This window comes from Melanerpes formicivorus, unplaced genomic scaffold, assembly GCF_026170545.1.
Source record: "Melanerpes formicivorus ecotype bairdi unplaced genomic scaffold, bMelFor1.0.p_v2 SCAF_20, whole genome shotgun sequence".
NCBI classification, from domain to species: Eukaryota; Metazoa; Chordata; class Aves; order Piciformes; family Picidae; genus Melanerpes; species Melanerpes formicivorus.
In genome coordinates this window covers 14,120,939-14,138,765 of record NW_027142372.1, presented here as the reverse complement: position 1 = coordinate 14,138,765, position 17,827 = coordinate 14,120,939, and the positions used below count along the sequence as shown (strand labels likewise).

Sequence of the window (17,827 nt, the reverse complement as noted above, 5' to 3'; positions counted from 1 at the left end):
ACTGTTTTCTTTGCTGTATCCTGATGATGTATTACATGGATACATGGCTATATATTAGAAGCCTTTTGGAACAAAAAACACAGACTCTGCTACTTGTACTTTTTGTCTTAATGTTATATTCATTAGCTAAAATGATTATGAAACATAATTTTTATCATTCCTGTTGTGTGAATCCTGGAAATTAAGTTTCAGCACCACATTTTCTTCATCAGCAGATGACTACAACATAAGCAAGCAGACATTCCACTATGGTCTGTGTGAGTGATGCTACATTTTTCCTGAAGGGTTTATAAATCTTGCATCAATTCTCTAGTGACTGGATTTATGAAAACACTTCTGTTTACTGACTACAGAACCAGGGGAACACTGACAGCATGTAAATCTGTGGGTACATTGCTTGCTCTCTTCAGAAATTTATGACCTGAGGAAGTTCTCACCTAAAGCATTGGTTTCAAACATCAGGCTTACGATGCAGAACAGGTTCACATTGGCATTGTAGACTGTAAACTCAACAAACACTGCTCTTGTGAAGGTGTCCAACCAGACATTGTTGAAGAGGTACTGGAGAATTCTGTCAAAAAATGCATAATGTGATCTAACTCATGGAGGAAAGAATCACAGAATGGTAGGGGTTAGAAGGGACCTCTGGAGGTCATCAAGTCCAAACCCTCCTATTAACACAGGGTCAGCTACATCAGGCTGCACAGGAATGCATCCAGGTGGGTCTTGAAAGTCTCCAGAAAAGAAGACTCTGCAACCTCTCTGAGCAGCCTGTTCTAGTGCTCCATCATCCTCACAGTAAAGAAGTTTCTCCTTAAGTTTATGTGGAACCTCCTGTGTTCTTATTTGTATCTGTTGCCCCTAGTCCTTTCACTGGTACCACTGAGAAGAGCTCAGCCCCATCCCTCATGAGCTCCATCCTTTCGGTATTTATGTGCATTTATGAGATTCCTTTTGGTCTTCTGTTTTCCAGGCTAAAGAGCCACAAGTCTCTCAGCCTCTCCTCATAAGAGGAGATGGTTTACTGCAATAATCATCCTTGTGGATCTCTGTTGGACTCCCTCCAGTAGTTTCCTGTCCCTCTTGACCTGGGGGGCCCCAAACTGGACATAGTACTCCAGGTGTGGCCTCACCAGGGCAGAGTAGAGAGGCAGGAGGTTCTCCCTCAACTTGTTGGACATGCTTTTCTTAATGCATCCCACAATACCATCAGCCCCTTGGTTATGAGGGCACATTCCTGGCTCATGGTGAACTTGTTCTCCACCAGCACTCACAGATCCTTCTCTGCAGTGCTAGAGATGGTGTCAGGTGGAGTGTTTGAATATTTTCATAGAGAAAGAGTAAACCAGAGTAAAATGTTCAAGAGGACATCTGGTCTGTAAAGACTGGGGATGGGAGATATTTGTACTATTAGTCTAGGTGGTAAGTTTTCTTTTGTCTCTTCTGAAGAAGCAGGTCCTAGATATTGGCACCTGTGGTGCCTCAGATACCTGATTATTTACTTCATGTGTGTTAGGAGCAAAAGGTTCCAATTTCATATCCTAGTTGTTGCCTAGCATGGAGCAAGGTGATAGAAACATAAACTACAATGATGTCATAACAGAAATACCTACAATATTCAGCACAATGCACAGCAAGAAAACTCAGGATACAATCTGAACTGAATCTTAAGTGGAGCAGAGGAAAGAGCATCACTGACACACAGCAGACACTACTAATGTACAGGAATATAAGTGGTACCTGGAGGCGTTCTTAGGATCAGTTCCCAGGTGAATCACGTATCCCCCTCCCCTGTAGGTGGCAAGTTTGCCCCAGCTGGGCTGCCCCCTCAGTTTGGACTGGCTCTGATACTGCCATGCTGAGCTCATGTCTGAGGAGTTATTGAAGACTGGGGTATGCCAGTGTTCCCCATAATCTGACATGTCTTCTGATTGCAGGGAATAGGGAGCGTGGCATTCCTGAGCCACATGCTGGAGTTTGGGAGGAATAGGGCAGGTGTCTCCTCGCACTCTTACTTGGCGAATTCGAGTGCTCCCCACCAGCTTGGAGTTGCCATCTGTAATGAATCCTAAACAGGAGATGGAAAAGAGCAGCACTGGGAACATGTCAGAGTTCCTGTGATATTTCTTTACCTCATTTCTGATTCACTGATGCATTCCTATTTTGCTGTAAACTTACTTTATAAAACCCACTGTAAACAAAATAGTCATGAAAATGAATCCCTCATACTAATTGAACTGAGTTCTTGGGTAACTCAGTTCCACAGACAGCAGAATTCAGTGTCATTACTTATCTGTATTTTAGCCAGGAGGAAACTGAAGCCTGGAGGTGAAAAGGGACTTGCTTTGAGTCCCACAGCAGAATAGCTGTGTGCAGTGTGCACTTGGCTACAGTTGCTCAGTGTATGTCATGTCCAATGAACAATTCAGCTACTGTATTTCTGAGCTGTATTTCTGTACTGTATTAGTGAGCTGGAAAATGGGCCATATTTATTACTGGATGGGACATATGTATTACTGGATATGGCTAAAAACAAACGTGATGGAGTGCATAATTGTCCTTCCCATTGACCCAAGTCATGATGCAAAGAGAGCTCTCCTGAGGCACAGCTTTCTAGTGCCACCTATCTGCCATGCTTCTAGTGAACAGTGGGAAGAAACTCCTGTAAATCTCAGGCACCTACCTGCATATTTGGAAGAAGTAGTGTAAAATGTGCAAAATGTAAAATTAGCATGCAGAATGTTTGTGTTATATTAAAGATAAGGAAAATACCAGGGCACTTGAGGTCAGTGTGTGTGGGGTTTGTTATCCACTGGTATTCCTATGATAAGAATCCACACTAAGTCTCAGGCACTCACAGTCTCTTCGGTCAAATATGTGTGTGCAAGCCAGGGAGTTGTATGAAAGATAGTGTTTCAGGATCTGTGAAGCTGAAGTGAAGCAATGGGCTCTGTACCTTTATATGATCCATACAGATTTTTGACTAAGGTAGTGTTGGCCCATGTGAAAAAATCCTGGTAACTGTAGATACTGTGGAATCCATCTGTGAAGCTGTTCTCAATGTGCTTGTTTAAGTAGTACGAATTGGGATCCCTCTGCCCATAGGCAACAAGCAACAGCATCCATAAAAACCCCAGGTAGGCTGGAAAAGAAACAAGAGACAGCACGTGTGAGTGCAGAATTAACACTGCTGTTCAAAGGAGTTTGCATGAATGGTTATTGCTACCATGACTTATTAGGTTAAGAAGATGCTCTGCAAGACTCTGCCTGACCACTGCTAATGAAATGTCCACCAGCTACTTCCATGTGCTGCAGTTCAAGCATTTTACATTTGGAGTATGAGTGGCAGTTGAGAAAATAAGTGAAAGGCTGTCTGACCACAATAGTCATGGAATCATGGAATCAATAAAGTTGGAAAAGACCTCAGAGATCATCAAGTCCAACCTATCACCCAACATCTCATGACTAACTAAACTATGGCTTCAAGTGCCACATCCAATCCCCTCTTGAACACCTAATCCTCTCTTGACAGCTGTAAATAAAATTGAGTAGTCTAAGGCTGTTCCAAGTGAAGCTGAAGTATTTTTCTGTTGTTTTTAGAGGAAATAAAATGGAGTATATGATGTGATCAGTAGATACTACCTGCTTTTGGAAAGATAGCCTCCATCTGTTCTCACAATTTCAACTTCATTTAACTATTGGCCTCCTCCTTCTACTCTTTATAGTGTGTTTCTATGTGTTACTAAAAAATCAAGCTGTAGCCACACTGTTATCTCCAGCTGACATCCCCACCTCCTTTCAGCTCCAGCTGCCACTGAGCAGCCTGTCTGCACCATAATGGCTGGCAGAAAGCTAAAGATGTGCCCAAACTTTTTCACCCAAGAGAACAGCATTTTCATGGATGCAAAAATCCTGATGAATACTACTGAATAAAGCAAGATAATCTACATATGGAGAATACCCAGGATTTCTCTGATGAGGGCAAATGCTTTCTGCTCTTTCATGCAGCTAACTTTCATTTTCTCCACATCAGCCGTAGGAGGTGGCCGGTAAATGTTGCTTCTACTGTCCCACCGGGCTCCAAAGAGAGGATTTGGATCACCTGTGAGTGAGAGCAGCAAACCCTGCAATTAGTCAGCAGATCATCTATGTCCTGCTTTTTGCTTCTTTGGACATTATAAGGAAACCTTTCTCTTTAATGATTTCCATTAGGAAGACAGGGGATGTGATTCGAGCACTTAGTATAGTAAGGCAAGCAGTGGGGAGAGAAGGAGTTGGGTTTTGGCCCTGGTGTAGTCCAGGTGTTTCAGTCTAGGCTGAGCATCTCAGACCCTGAGATTGATCAGAGAGGTTGCTGTAGATCAGGATTCTTTGCTGGGCCCCAGGACCCCTGTCTGCTGGTCTGAGCTCGTTTTTGAGCCATGATTGTGATTGCAGAAGCCACTGCTGAGTTTATGGGAGCAGTACAGATTATTGTGGCTGTGGGGAAGTATGTAAGCCCAGAACTTTCATATAAAACCTACAGGAGGTGGGAGATTTCCTTGAGAGGGAGCTTTAGATACACTTGCATCTAAACTAGATGAAGAGTGCATTTTGCACCGGCTCATGTGTTTCTTTTCACCAGGTTGTGGAGTAGTACAGGTTTTGTTGCAAGCCAAGGGGTATTACTCTTTTGATCCAGAGCTTCTTTTCTATCTTTTTGACCTTGTGGTGTAGCCAACCTAAACATAGAGTGGTCTCTATGTTCTTTCCAAGTGGCACAAAATCAGATATTTAGGCTTGTTTACACTCTCACCTTGACCTTAGGAGTGCTAACAGGTAGGTACAGAGTCATGGCACCTGCTTGATTTAGTGATTCCTGCTAGCTTTGTCAGCTAAGGTTCAGATAAATAAAGATAGCTGGTGAGGTCCTCAGTTGACCTGAGTCATGTGTTTGTGCATGAAACACATTAAAAGTTTGGAGAACATCTCCCTTTCTTCAATAATTTCTCACTTTACAGTTACCTGGTGCAGATAAAGGCCCATCAATAGCTGTGTTTTCTTCATCCTCATCCTCCTTCTTCAGAACCAGAGCAAAAAAAGCAGCAAATCCCAGCACCTGGAAAGAATTAGCTATAGACTGATCATATGCTCATTTAATATAAGCAAGGTCAGTCAGACAGAACAACTTTGATTTGGCTTTGTTGAACTCATGCAGCTGAAGCTCATAAAGAAGAAAACAGTGTGCAATGCTGGGCTCCATCCAGCTGAACTGATCTTGCCATGTGACACATCTTCCCTGGTGAGAAACCTTATCACCAATTAAACTCTGGCAAAACAAGGGAGTTGAAACTGATGGAGTTAAGGCCAGCAAAAGACAACAGGACTCTGTAAACCACCCACTAGCTCTTAGTTTGAGGGCAAAGATATCTCATTCTGCATGCTAAATCCTGCTGTTCTTTAGAACTCATTGCACTGTCTCCCTGAAATGATAGCAGGATGAGTTGTTATTTCTGGGGACCTCACCTTTAAGGGCTGTGTGATGAAAAGGCTTTCCAAGAAAGAGATGACCATGGAGATCAGCCACTTGATGGAGTTCTCCTTGCCGTAATGCAGCCCATAGAGCATGGTAAAGAACCCTGATACACCACTGGTGGCTGCCACGAGGAACCAAGCAATGAACACAAACCACCAGGGCAGCCCTTTGGGAGAGGAACTTTTCTTGCCGTCACCAGAGAAGCTTGGAGCCAGGGACCACCTTGAGAATCAACCAGAAGAAAAAAAAAATCAGTCTGCAGTGGAGCAGAAGCCAAACTCACAGTTTGCAGGTTCTATGGGGATTGGGAACATCTTGTGTTGTAAAATCTCAATCAGAATAGTCTAAATTCTTTCAATACAGTTCTGTAGGAGATATAGTTAGTGAAAAGAGCAGTAAGGAAAATATGAGGAAGTGTATAGAGACCAGCTAAAATCAAAACCAGTCATGATAGGCTTATTTACTCCTCAGTTCCTGCATAATTGAACCTCCACTAGAAATACCAACAAATAAAACTATGAATACATTTCAGTTTCTTGTGACCACCATAAAGGCCAGAGAGATAATTAGCTTATAGTTTTCAATACCTCCATCTTAATTAGCATATTTCAAGGGAGTATTTTTGTCAGCTTGTTGATCTTGCTTTATCTTGTTGTAAGAGACTTCTGAGAGCTCAGTCATTATCCCATCCCCTTCCTATCACATAGCTTTGTATTGTAACATACCATTGGCAAAAATGCCAAGGAGTGATCTGTTGTTACTGCTTTTGTGTGCAGTTCACAGTGCATTGACATTTCTTTGTTGCTCCTAAACCAAGATTTGTTTCCACAGCTGAAACAACAGGTATCTAGCACACATTAAGCAGGAGGGTGTTGTTTTTTGCTCCATCACCCTCACTAGTTCTGAATGCACAACTTGAGTTTACTTACAACTGAGGATGCAATGAGAACCTGGGATACCTATCACTGATGGATGCTGACGAGCAGAGCCGGCTCTCCAGGAGGTTCTTCATGTGCTGAACCTGATGAACAGCTTGTGTGTAACTCTGAGGCATCTGAAATTTATGGGGCCCCAGCAATTCCAGCTCCATCTCCACCTGCTGGAGCTGCACGTACAAGCAGCGATCGTAATCACCGTACTTCAGTCGCTCACACATTCCCCTCTCCGGAGCTGGGCTTCTTCCTTTCTCTTGCAGGCAAAGAATTATTTATTAACTTTTGAAGAAATTGACATGAGAATTCCTAGATTAAAATACAGCACAGATTAAAATACAGCCTAGATTAAAATACAGCCTGATCTAGTGTGGGGTGTCCCTGCCCATGGCAGAGGGATTGGAACTAGATAATCCTTGTGATCCCTTCCAACCCTGACTGATACTATGATACTATGATACAAAAGGTAGCAGAACTGGAGCTCAGGATTATAAATGTGACCGTGTGAAGAGTAACATTTGAAGGGACACATAAAAGCAGCTTTAGTACTAGAGCTTAATGTTCTTCTGCTGGAATAGACTGAATTGTTGCCAGAAGGCAACTTCATTAGACAGAAGTTCTAAAACCTTAATAGAGAAGATATGATCAAGTGTTAATTTGTTCGTGGTCTACCTATTCAATTAGTAGCTGGGTACATTAATTGGAAAAGCCAAATGTGAGTCTTAATGAAATCAGTGGGATTATTTACTCATGGATCTTGTATCATTGAGAAGAAATTAATTTCCAAGTTAAGAGTCAGACTGAGGGGAACAGCAGCACAAGGCCAAGAAGGAAAAAGACAGGAAAAATAAAGATTATGAAGCAATTGAAGTAATTCTTTATGCTATTGGATAGTGAACCTGCTCCTGAGCCAGGCTGGTAGCTAACATTTCATTTTACAGTGTAAGCAATAGAGATTTCACAATGTCTTTACTCAGCTGGGTGCTCAGTGGTGCACACTAAGGGGACAAAAGGCAATGGGCACAAATGAAAACATGGGGAATTCTATCTAAATTTAAGGAAAAGCTTCTGTATTATGAGAGCTGTTGGAACCTGGAGCAGGTTATTCAGAGAATTTGTGGACTCTCCATCCTTGGAGTTAAATGTGATCCTGGGTAGCCTGCTCCAGTTGACCCTGCTCTGAGCAAGGACATCCAATGTTACCACCATTTTTACTACAAGGTTTCAGTGGGCATCTCACATTGTGTTGTTTACCTTGTATATCCATGGCACCTAATGTGACAATGATGGGGTCATCCTTCTTCTTGCTTCCCTCATAAAATGCTTGCCCAGCTCTGTTCTGCTGGCTGATGATGTCCTCGACCAATGCCAAAAGTGTGTTGATGTTAGTTGATTTTCCAAGATCTGATGCTGAAGTTAGAGATGGAGCCCTCAGGGCCTTAGAAAGTGAGTTGGCAATTCTTCTTATGTCCTAGAAAAGACAGCAGCAACACAGCAGTGACTCTAGCTTCAGTGACCTAAGCTGATAGGATCTGAAGGCACCACTGGTTGGGAGCTAAACTGATTGCTAAAGTCTCCAGAATGGGTAAGGAAGAGTACATCCTCCAGTGCTGGGTGGGACAGGCACATTGCAACGAGTTCAGCAAGACAGCCTTCAGGATTCAAAAATACAGGTTGCATGATTGAGGACCAAAGCTGAGGAAAACAGGGTCTGTGACACCTTGTGGCTGTTGTATGGTTTAACCCCCAAACGCTGCTTTTGGTCACACTAATAATTGTGTGAGGGCTGGGATGTGGAGAGGCTGATCAGACAGGGATTCCATGCAGCTGGAGATGAGTGTTTTGCCACCAGTGTGTGGTTGGCTTTTCACTACAGACAAGCTGAAGGGTGTTTGACAGAGAAGCTGCCTGTGGTTAAACTGGAGCTGCCAGATAGTGCATGGCAGCAGAGGGCAGTGCGGGACTCACTGGGGACTTGCCTTTGTCACAGCCTCTGGAGTGAGTGAGACAGCCTGGGTGACCTGTGGGGTGGGAGGTAGGCTTGGGGACACCCGACCATTCTTTCCTGGCTTCTTCTCTCTCCCCTGGGTGGCTGGTCGGGCTCGTATGTTCCTGAAGATCTGCACAATGAGCAGGTTGATGGGGAACATGAGGAGGGAGCTCTCAAAGCCAATCATCACTTCCTGCCATGTGAACTCGATCTTACCTGCCAAGATCAAACAGAGGGGAGGAGTAAAACTACAGCAGGAACCATCAGATCTCTCTCTTGTGAAAAAGGTCATTTGTTCAACTGTCCTGCTTCTAGATTCTGCTGCCTCTGTATTTCCCTGCCCAAGCCATGGTGAGGATTGTTACCCAAATCCATTTTCTGCTCAGCTGGGTCCTTTGGCACTCCCCAGAACATGATGCTGGTCAGCATGGTGCAGAGAAGCAGTGAGAAGCAGCACGAAACACGCTGGGCTCGTGTGAAGGAGCTTCGTGGGGAGCGGCTGAAAACCGAGTACCAGATGTGCCCGTCCTGGAAACCCTTGGAGGTCTTCATGAAAAACAGGTTACTAGGCAGGAGGAGAGGGATATCAAATGGAAACTTAGGAAGAAGAGGGAAGAATAAGGCTGTTTCAAGGTCCTGCCATGCTTCTAGGCACTATCAGAAGAAATCGCTAGGAGAAATTACCAAATGTCATGCTTGACTTGCACTGAGTGGTTTTGGCTGTTTATGTCCTTTCTTTCTGGCCACCCCATGGAGGGAAAGCTAATCATGAGCAGCTTCTATACAAATTGTTAGGGAAATTACACATAAGAGCAGATGCTTGGGTTTCTGTAGGTCTTGCCAGGCTAGCATTCTTTAACATCAATATTTCCTGGGTGGTATCACTGTTAGGGTAGGGACTGGTCTCCTTTGTCTTTTCCTTGTTCAGCCCCCTTTGGAGGCAATGGAAAGACCTTCCCTGTTTGCATGTGTGCCCAGGGCTTTTATCTTTCTTACATCCTTGCTTTTCTAGACTGATTGCTCTCCAGAGTAAAAAAGTCCACAAAATAGAAGGTACCTGAACTTCTTCATGTCCTGCTCTGTAGCTACTGGGAACACTTTATCTAGGACACATTCTCCAATATCAATGGCTAGCCAAGAGTTACAGAGGAAGTACCATTTCTGATCCCATGCCAGATCATGGACCAGTACTCGATTCACATACCTGTTGGAAAAACATACAGGGCACATTCACATGTAGCTGTGCAGTATGGAATTCAGGACTCAAAAGGACTATGGGGGACAAACTCTGGCCTTTGGCCACTGTGGTTATGTCTAAACCATAAGGCACAGAACACATCCCATGCTGTGCTGGACACAGGATACAGGGAACACTCCGGTTTAGATTATTATTTGATCTCCACTTACCAGGATGGATTGTCCCCTGAATTATCATGCCATAGTCTAATACTCTGCAGTTCCCCAAGAGGGAAGAAGGTACAGAGCAGGAAAACATCCACTCCTCCACGTTCAAAGACTGGTGTATCAGGATCCGTTAGATGGTGTGGCTCACTCTCTCCTTCCAGTCCACAGAGGGTGAGAGTCACCTGTGGAAAAACATGGCAAACTGAAGGCTTGCATGTCTCAATCCCATGTATGATTATTCTTCTGGCATACTCTTCTTGCTTTCATCAAATCTAAGGACATTTTAGTCTAGACATTGCATTTGCACCATGCTGTTTAGTAGCTTCATCCAGTGTTCTGCATGAGTGCATGAACTGCCTCAGCAGTTTCACCACACAGTGCCACTGATACCTTGGAGGTTGTGGCTGCCCCACGGCGGTGTCCTGTGAAAACTGTCACAAGGTAACGATACTGAGCAAAGGGGTCATTGTCTTCCAGTACTGTGATTTTCACCTGCAGAGTGACAGGACGCAAGCAGTGTGTTAGCTGTTCCATAGGTACAGATTCCTTAAAGCAGTGCATAGGAGTTTTTCATCTTGTGAGCAATGCATATACTTACCAATAAACAGAGAGTTACAAGGAAGGGAGTAGGATTGGTTAAAGTCTTCCTATTAAAACAGGCTAAGCAAAGTGGGAATTGCCCTAAATACATTCAGTTGTGATTAGCTGAAGACTTACTTTGGCATTATCCTGGATGTCTTTCCTTCGAGCCCAAACAACTATGAGCACATATATCAGAAAGAGGCATCCTACAGTTGTCACCACCACAGGATTGTCCACGAATGTACCAAATAGCTGTGCAGTTTTGCTAACATCTATGGCATTGGGTATGACGAAGAAGGAGCTCCCAAAAAAGGTCAGGTGGTTGCAGAGACACTGTGTGCTTCTGGGGGTTGTTTTTGGTCCTACCTGAAAACCAGAAAAAAAATCCTGATAAAATGTTTAGCTTCAGTTTTAGATAACTTACCAAGCACAGGAAAAGACAGTGCTGAGAATGCTAAGTTAGGCTGGAGAACTGCTAGACACAAAAGAATCATTCAAGGTCTAGGGAGGAATAATTAGTTCTAACGTCTAGCCAGTTTTTAAAATACCTCAGGATGATCTTGGATTGCAGTGTGAGTTAAGTGCTATCATATTACCACAAGGTGGTGGTTGTAAGGGCTGGCTTTGAAGTGCATAATATCAACCATGTTTTGTTTCACTCTACTTACATGACATCCATAGCTGTTCCAGTTCCCCTGGCTCTCATCCCAAAACACACAGAGGGATGCAAAACAAGTGACAGCTATAGTTAGCCTCTCATAAACTGTGGAATCCATTCCCATGTCTTGTAAAACCGTGAAATAGTAGGTTCCTTCTCCGAAAATGAGTTCTTCTGGGCTAAGAATCCAAGTGTTTGTCTCACCTTGAAGGGAAATATTTTCATTTCAATGAATATATATAAATGCTAATTGAGAAGCATGGAGCTGTATTGCATATAATCAAACAAACAAACTGAAGAAGGAGGTATGAAATAATTCTTAGCAACACCAGCACCAGACCAAGAGGACACAGTCTCAAGCTGTGCCAGGGGAAGTTTAGGCTGGTGGTGGGGAGAAAGTTCTTCACTGAGAGAGTCATTCGTCATTGGAATGTGCTGCCCAGGGAGGTGGTGGAGTCACCATTCCTGGAGGTGTTCAAGAGGAGATTGGACGTGGCACTTGGTGCCATGGTTTAGTCATGAGGTCTGTGGTGACAGGTTGGACTTGATGATCTTTGAGGTATCTTCCAACCTTTGTGACTCTGTGATTATTCAAAGTATCCCACTCTTTACTCCTCTATACTAGAGATTGGTACCTTGAAGCATGACAGATTGAAAATCCTTTGAGAGGTTTCTGTCTACTTAGATGTCCAAACTCCTGGTTAAAGCTCATTCTGCAGATGTATGCTTGTGCTGTAAAGTTGTGCATGAGCAGTGCCCGTGCTGCCTGCACTTAACTCGCTGTTGGTGGTGAAAGTCTTGTGGTTATGTAAGCCCAGAATGCACAAGTCCATGGGTCACTAACACGTTGTCTTACCTGCACTGGTTTTCTTACAGAACAGGTGATTTTTCATGTCATAGTTGGTTTCATTTGGGTGATAACCGTACCCTAAGTAGAGTATTAGTGGAATGTCATGTTCAGATTCCAGATGGATCACTACAGATGTGTTGTCTGAAGTCACATTGACTTGGAAGGTGCTGAAATTGCCCAGATCCAACAGAATCTTATCTTCCTGAGTTGCTGAAAGCCTTGGTAACATTATCTGTTTTTAAGCAGAAAGGCAGAGCTTTAAATACAGCAAAGCATCTTGCTTTTACTATCTATAAGCACAACATAGAAACATGCTAGATAATCTTATCTCATAACATAGGGAAAGCATGGCCAGCAAAAATATTATCTCCAAAGCAATTTTCTTAATACTGTCAGATAACCTCTGAAAAGTTTGTTTGAAACCTATGCAGATTTATCACAGTTTATGACTGTATGTCCATTTCTGAACTGAGAGCTGGGAATATGACTGAAACACTGCCTACATGAAGTGCATGTATGAGTGATTTAGATGTTAGCTTCTACATCAGCTGGGAAGCCCAAACACTGGTGATACGTCATAAGGAGTTGTGTTTGTTTTCCTCATGTCTACCTCAGCATTGTTTGTCCCGAGGTGCTTTCACACCACTGTCCCAGGAAAATAGCTGCATATCCACAAGACCTCAAGCTCTGCAATTATAGCAGCTGATAACCAGACAAGGCCAAAGGTTCCACGTTCAAGAGTGTTATAACACAAGCTGAGGCTCACTGTGATGGTTTTATGGGCCTTGTGATGGAGAGGACCCTCGGAAATGATTAACACAGCAGTTTAGAGACAAAAGGGTGTGCAACTTACTGTGGGACTGGAACTGACACGTAACTAACCATGGGACCAGGGCTGACACCAGTTGAACGTGCTATAACCATGGCAACTGAGGAAGGAGCTGTGACCAAATCTGAGATTGGAAAAGGTATAAAACCTTGAAGGCAACAGGGAAGTTTGGAGCTCCCCCACTGATTGAAGCCTTCAGGATTGGCAAGATGTTGCTTGATCTTCAGTGATAACTGTCTCTGCTCTTGCTATCTCTTGCTTTTTAGCTCCTTTTCTATATTCCTAACTTACCCCCCTGCACATGTAAACAAAATACAATTCAAGTGCTTTTCCCAACCAACTGCTGGGTTTCTTCTTGGTTTCATTCAGGGATCCATCAAAGAATCATCTTCTCTGCAGAAGCAGATTGAGACATGTATATGCTGTAGTACTAATCCAGTTGTTGGGTGAGGAAATCAGACATTACATTGGTTTGGGATGACTATCATCTGGAGTCTGTTTCCACAGCCATTAACATTCTCATAGCCATTTAAATGAAGAATAAGATGCCTTCTCTTGAGGAAATAGAGAAATATTTGTTATCTCGTGTGTCACATCACACAAATCTCTCCACTACAAATGCAGACATCACCATTCTGTTATATAATGTCATGAACACTACCACCATTTGCAGTCACCTCACAGAAGATGGTAACAGAAATGACTGTTCAGTAACAGAGAAAGGGGAAAATGGGAAAGAAGGAGAGGGATACAAAATAGTGAGTTTACCTCAATGTTCTCTTTGAGATTGCTGACTGGTATAATCAAGCCATCCAGACCAGTAAGACTTAGACCTCCCACTGTTCCACTGATGTCAAAACTGGTGTTACTGGAGAAAAAGGGATTCATGGCAAAACTCACCATCTAGAAGCAAAATATTAACAATCAGACAGCTGAGCTACTGGCAGTATTTCATTATATTCACACTCTGAATTGCTGAATAGCAAAAGCCTGTGCTCAAACCCAAACAGCACCTGACTTAGCAGCCTGCATGCAGATTTGAACAAGAAGCTGCTTCATCTCTAAGGCAGGTCCAACACTGACGTTGAAAGTGATTTTGATTCTGAAAAGTGAGATGTGAAAAGCAATGTTTATTGGTTTCTGAGAATCAGACCAACCAGGGAGATCTTCAGAAAATCTATTATAAAAATTAGACATAAATGCAATCTGTTGTTTGGAGGGAAGAAACACCATATCCTAATTCAGAGGAGGGGCATTTGTGGGCCTTTTGGCTCCTGCAGGATCTGAGTGCCTCAAACTGATCTATTTCTGGCTGGGGTGAAACAGGACTGCTGCAGATTAGCTTTAATGGTTATATGGACTCTGAGCTGTTGCATCCTGCTCAGAGCATAAGACATAAACAAACAGCAAATAGATTTACAGGTATTGATTCATTTCATTGCCTTCTCTAGCCATGCAAGTATGAATCAGAAATGTATGTGAGGGGCTGATGGGATGTGGAATTTCATCTTTCAGTCCCACTTAGCTTGCTGAACACACTTCATGCAATTAAGATAAATGAAAGCATATTTGACAAAAAGTGTTTCATTTTGATGGCATGACAGGAGGGATGACTTGTGTGCTTGTGTATTCATTCTAAAAGGGGGGAAAAAAAGGATTATAAAGCCACTAGATCAGGAATGTAAGTTGTATATCAGACTGAGTCAGATAAAAGCTCTTTACTTGCCCTTATATCCACTGTTTCATCAAGCCCTGAAACGCTGAGAGAGGAAGTAGATGGGAGAGTAAAGCTGGCAGAGCCGGAGCTGGAGATGTTAATGGATGTGCCATCCATGTTTTCTGTTTGTAATCTGTCCAGTTAAGGTTAAACAGAAGCAAAGCAGAATAAAAGAGAAATGGAAAAAATCAAAACAAAGAGGTAAAACAAACCAAAACCAAATCAGGGGAAAAACAAACCAAACATCTCTAGCAGGGACTTCCTATTCAGAGAAAAAGCTTTCTCATTTCACAACTATAACTTAGTTGCAAAACTAAGTCTTTGCAGGTGAATCTGTCCCTGACATATTACTCCACATAATGCTACCAGAGAATCATCAAACCCAGGGTGGAATTGGCATATCAGGATAGAAAGTTGTGCCCAACTGGATGTACTTAGGTGAAAGTTGTTTCTATCTGAGCATGTTCTCGAATTGAATGCACAGTTAAATGTGGATGAAAACCAGGCTCTTGGACAATAATTTAGGGATGATTATAGGTAACAGAGAAAGCTCATCAGGATCCTCATGATTGTATTTGCTTCTGCCAAGCTGGTTACAATTCTATGTGACATGGCATTATTGGCAGTTTGGAAAAGAAAAGCCAATAAAAACCTTAACTGACATAACCTGAGTTTCCCACAGGATTTCAAAGGTAAGCAGCTACTGCCTCAGGAAACAGCAGTAAGTTCTCTGCTGGTCAAAGAAGACACAGCATGAGAATTTCTAAGGTGGCATTATTGGAGCTAATTGGAGGAGTCCAGGCTGTTCTTACCATCAGTAATGACTGTGGATGTTGTCATTATGCTACAATATTTAGTTGGCAGCTCCCTTTAAGGACAAGGTAATCAGTGTTTGAGGCAACTTGGATTAACTCTCAGGGGAGTAGGTGGGAGACACTGCAGCTGTTACCTGTGTATGTACATGGTGGCAGAAGGAGTGGTAAGGACTGTTGGCTCATCATTGGGTTCTTTCCCAAAGAGAAGGGCACTCTGTAGATTGTCAACTGTATTCAGGAGCTGATGTGACACTGAGCTCTGGAAAGGGATCAGAGAAGGAAACTTGCAAAAATGCTCCTCAGAATCATCAGGTTGCACAGTATTTGCCTTTACTTCCTTTTAGGAACCAATGCTAATTTTCAGTGTCTTACAAAGCTGGCAAACTTGGTGATGAGCTTCTAATCTCAGAGAAGGTTATCCTAATCAGCAGTTCAATTTCTGTGATTCTCATGAAAACATTGCAGACAGCCAAAAAAGATCTCACAGCTTTTACTTTTATATTCTATTATTTATAACATACAGATGGAAATGTGAGGCACTGCAAATACAGTATCAGTTTAATGTGATATGTTCTGTATGTCAGTGCTCTTTAGCTGCACACTTTAGTATTGCATTACTTGCAAAAGCAAGACCTAATTATGTATTAGTTGTGTGTTACGAGTGTGTTATCCTAGGGCAGTTTGAACACTTCAGAACCTTTTCTCTCAAGTTAGATTTATTTCATGCCCTGCTCCCTTGCAGTGATGGAAGTTAAAGTATGTTCAGCCCATATAGATAGGAAGGGATGGGACAAAAAATCAGAGTGGGCTTTCTGAAAAAGTGTAAGCAGCAAAGAGAGCTGATTGCAGCTTTGAATTAGTGGAGCCAATCCTGAACACTGAGCATCTGTGGCTTCCTTGAATGTTGAGGCAAAAGATGGGATAGAATCAAATCTGACAACACTCTTTGTGCCAGTGTCACCCATGTAGAGGGTGTGCACTGATGCTGTGTTCTCAGCGCTCTGTCTTGTGCAGCTTTAAATGTAGCAGATCTCGAGAGTCTTCTATTTGTTAGCAAACTGTTCTATCTAACAGGTCTACCTGGGGAGAAGTTTCCTTTGATATTCGAGTCCAGCATGGTGTCATAATGAGCCCTACCCACTGCCAATTTACAAGTATGAAAGGCAGCAGAATCATTCAAAGCCTTCCAATGCGAGTTCACACACAGTCCACTACAAACTGTATCAAACCAAAATTACCTGTGCTGCCTCTGGCACTGAAGTGTTCACACCTCTGGTTTCTACAGAAGCTTTAAGAACATTGCTCACTGCATGAAATAGATAGTTGACTGCATCCTTTAGCTTCTGATCATCTCTGCTCTTCTCTGTGCTTACAGTGAGCAAGGAAGCACTGACATCTTTTAGAGTGTTGCTTGCTCCCACCTGCATGGGAGACAAGGGAGAAACTTTAAACGTGCTGGGACTACAGATGACAGAAGAGACACTTGTGACACTTGCTGAATATTGCAACCTAACTAATCTCATGGGACTGTTTGAGGCTAATGCTGTTTGTCCCACGATGATTTGTGCTAGGGCAATACCTCAAGCACCAATAAAGATGATGTACTGCATGGTATACTAGCATGTAATACAGACCTGGAAAATGCAGCCTGCTTCTACAGATTCAATCCAGAAAAAAGATAAATGACATCTGAAGGAAGCTTGTCTGTCAAACACTGGGCAAGAAGAGAGATTAAGTATACAGTAAGGAGTAAATTAGGTTGTACTTCCGGGTGCTGTGTTCAAAATACACCACCACATTCTTCAATGTGTGTGCATTTCAATCTTAAGTCACCCCAAACCCTGCTGGATCAGTGCCATGTAGTACCCTTGGCCATGGGCTGCGCTAAGTGCCAAAGCAGAATGAGTTTTACAGTTTGTTTTGTGCCAAAGTGAGGCAGAGACTGCTTTGTGGCTGTGAAAGCACTGGCCAGCTTTTAGCCCAGGGTGCTGAGAGAGCCAAGCAAACTCGTTGCAAGCTTGGACAATCCATTCCCACAGTCTGCAAACACTCGGCAGCCCTACTGTGGAGTGAATACTGGATCTGAGCTATGGGTTTTGTCTTGCCAAAGCAAACCATATACTGCTGGAAGCCTCCAAGCTATTGCCTGGATGCAACTGAATAATAGATCAGAAATGAAGATGGTTCTTTTTCCTGTCAGTGTATTTGGGAAACATCCCCAGTGAGTTTGTTCTGTCCTCCCGTGTGCTCACTCCTTGTGCATAAATACCATCATCTATTAATACTGTCATGTTCACAGAAACATAGATACATAAAATGCACTGGGTTGGATTCATAAAATGCACTTCTAGAGGTCATATCTGGTCCAACACTCCTTCACTAATCAGGGATATCCCCGATTAGATCAGGTTGCAGAGTGCCCCACCAAGCCTGACCCTGAATGTTTCTAGGGATGGAGTTTCCACCACCTCCCTGGGCAATCTGTTCCAGTGTTCCACCACCCTCATAGTAAAGAACTTCTTCCTAATGTTCAGT

At 43.0% G+C, this 17,827-nt stretch overlaps 1 protein-coding gene across 1 annotated transcript in view; it reads right to left on the bottom strand.

Moving 5' to 3' along the window:
- PKD1L3 (polycystin 1 like 3, transient receptor potential channel interacting) overlaps positions 1-17,827 on the bottom strand; it is a 42,551-nt gene that overhangs the window by 6,412 nt on the left and 18,312 nt on the right. The window contains 20 exon segments of the mRNA XM_068150914.1: positions 438-571; positions 1,741-2,068; positions 2,957-3,142; positions 3,962-4,102; positions 5,005-5,098; positions 5,506-5,737; positions 6,475-6,703; positions 7,702-7,918; positions 8,427-8,653; positions 8,803-9,002; positions 9,495-9,641; positions 9,845-10,023; positions 10,232-10,333; positions 10,559-10,789; positions 11,092-11,285; positions 11,938-12,163; positions 13,529-13,663; positions 14,487-14,610; positions 15,427-15,551; positions 16,531-16,713. Of these exon segments, the coding sequence (XP_068007015.1) occupies positions 438-571; positions 1,741-2,068; positions 2,957-3,142; positions 3,962-4,102; positions 5,005-5,098; positions 5,506-5,737; positions 6,475-6,703; positions 7,702-7,918; positions 8,427-8,653; positions 8,803-9,002; positions 9,495-9,641; positions 9,845-10,023; positions 10,232-10,333; positions 10,559-10,789; positions 11,092-11,285; positions 11,938-12,163; positions 13,529-13,663; positions 14,487-14,610; positions 15,427-15,551; positions 16,531-16,713 (3,634 nt within the window).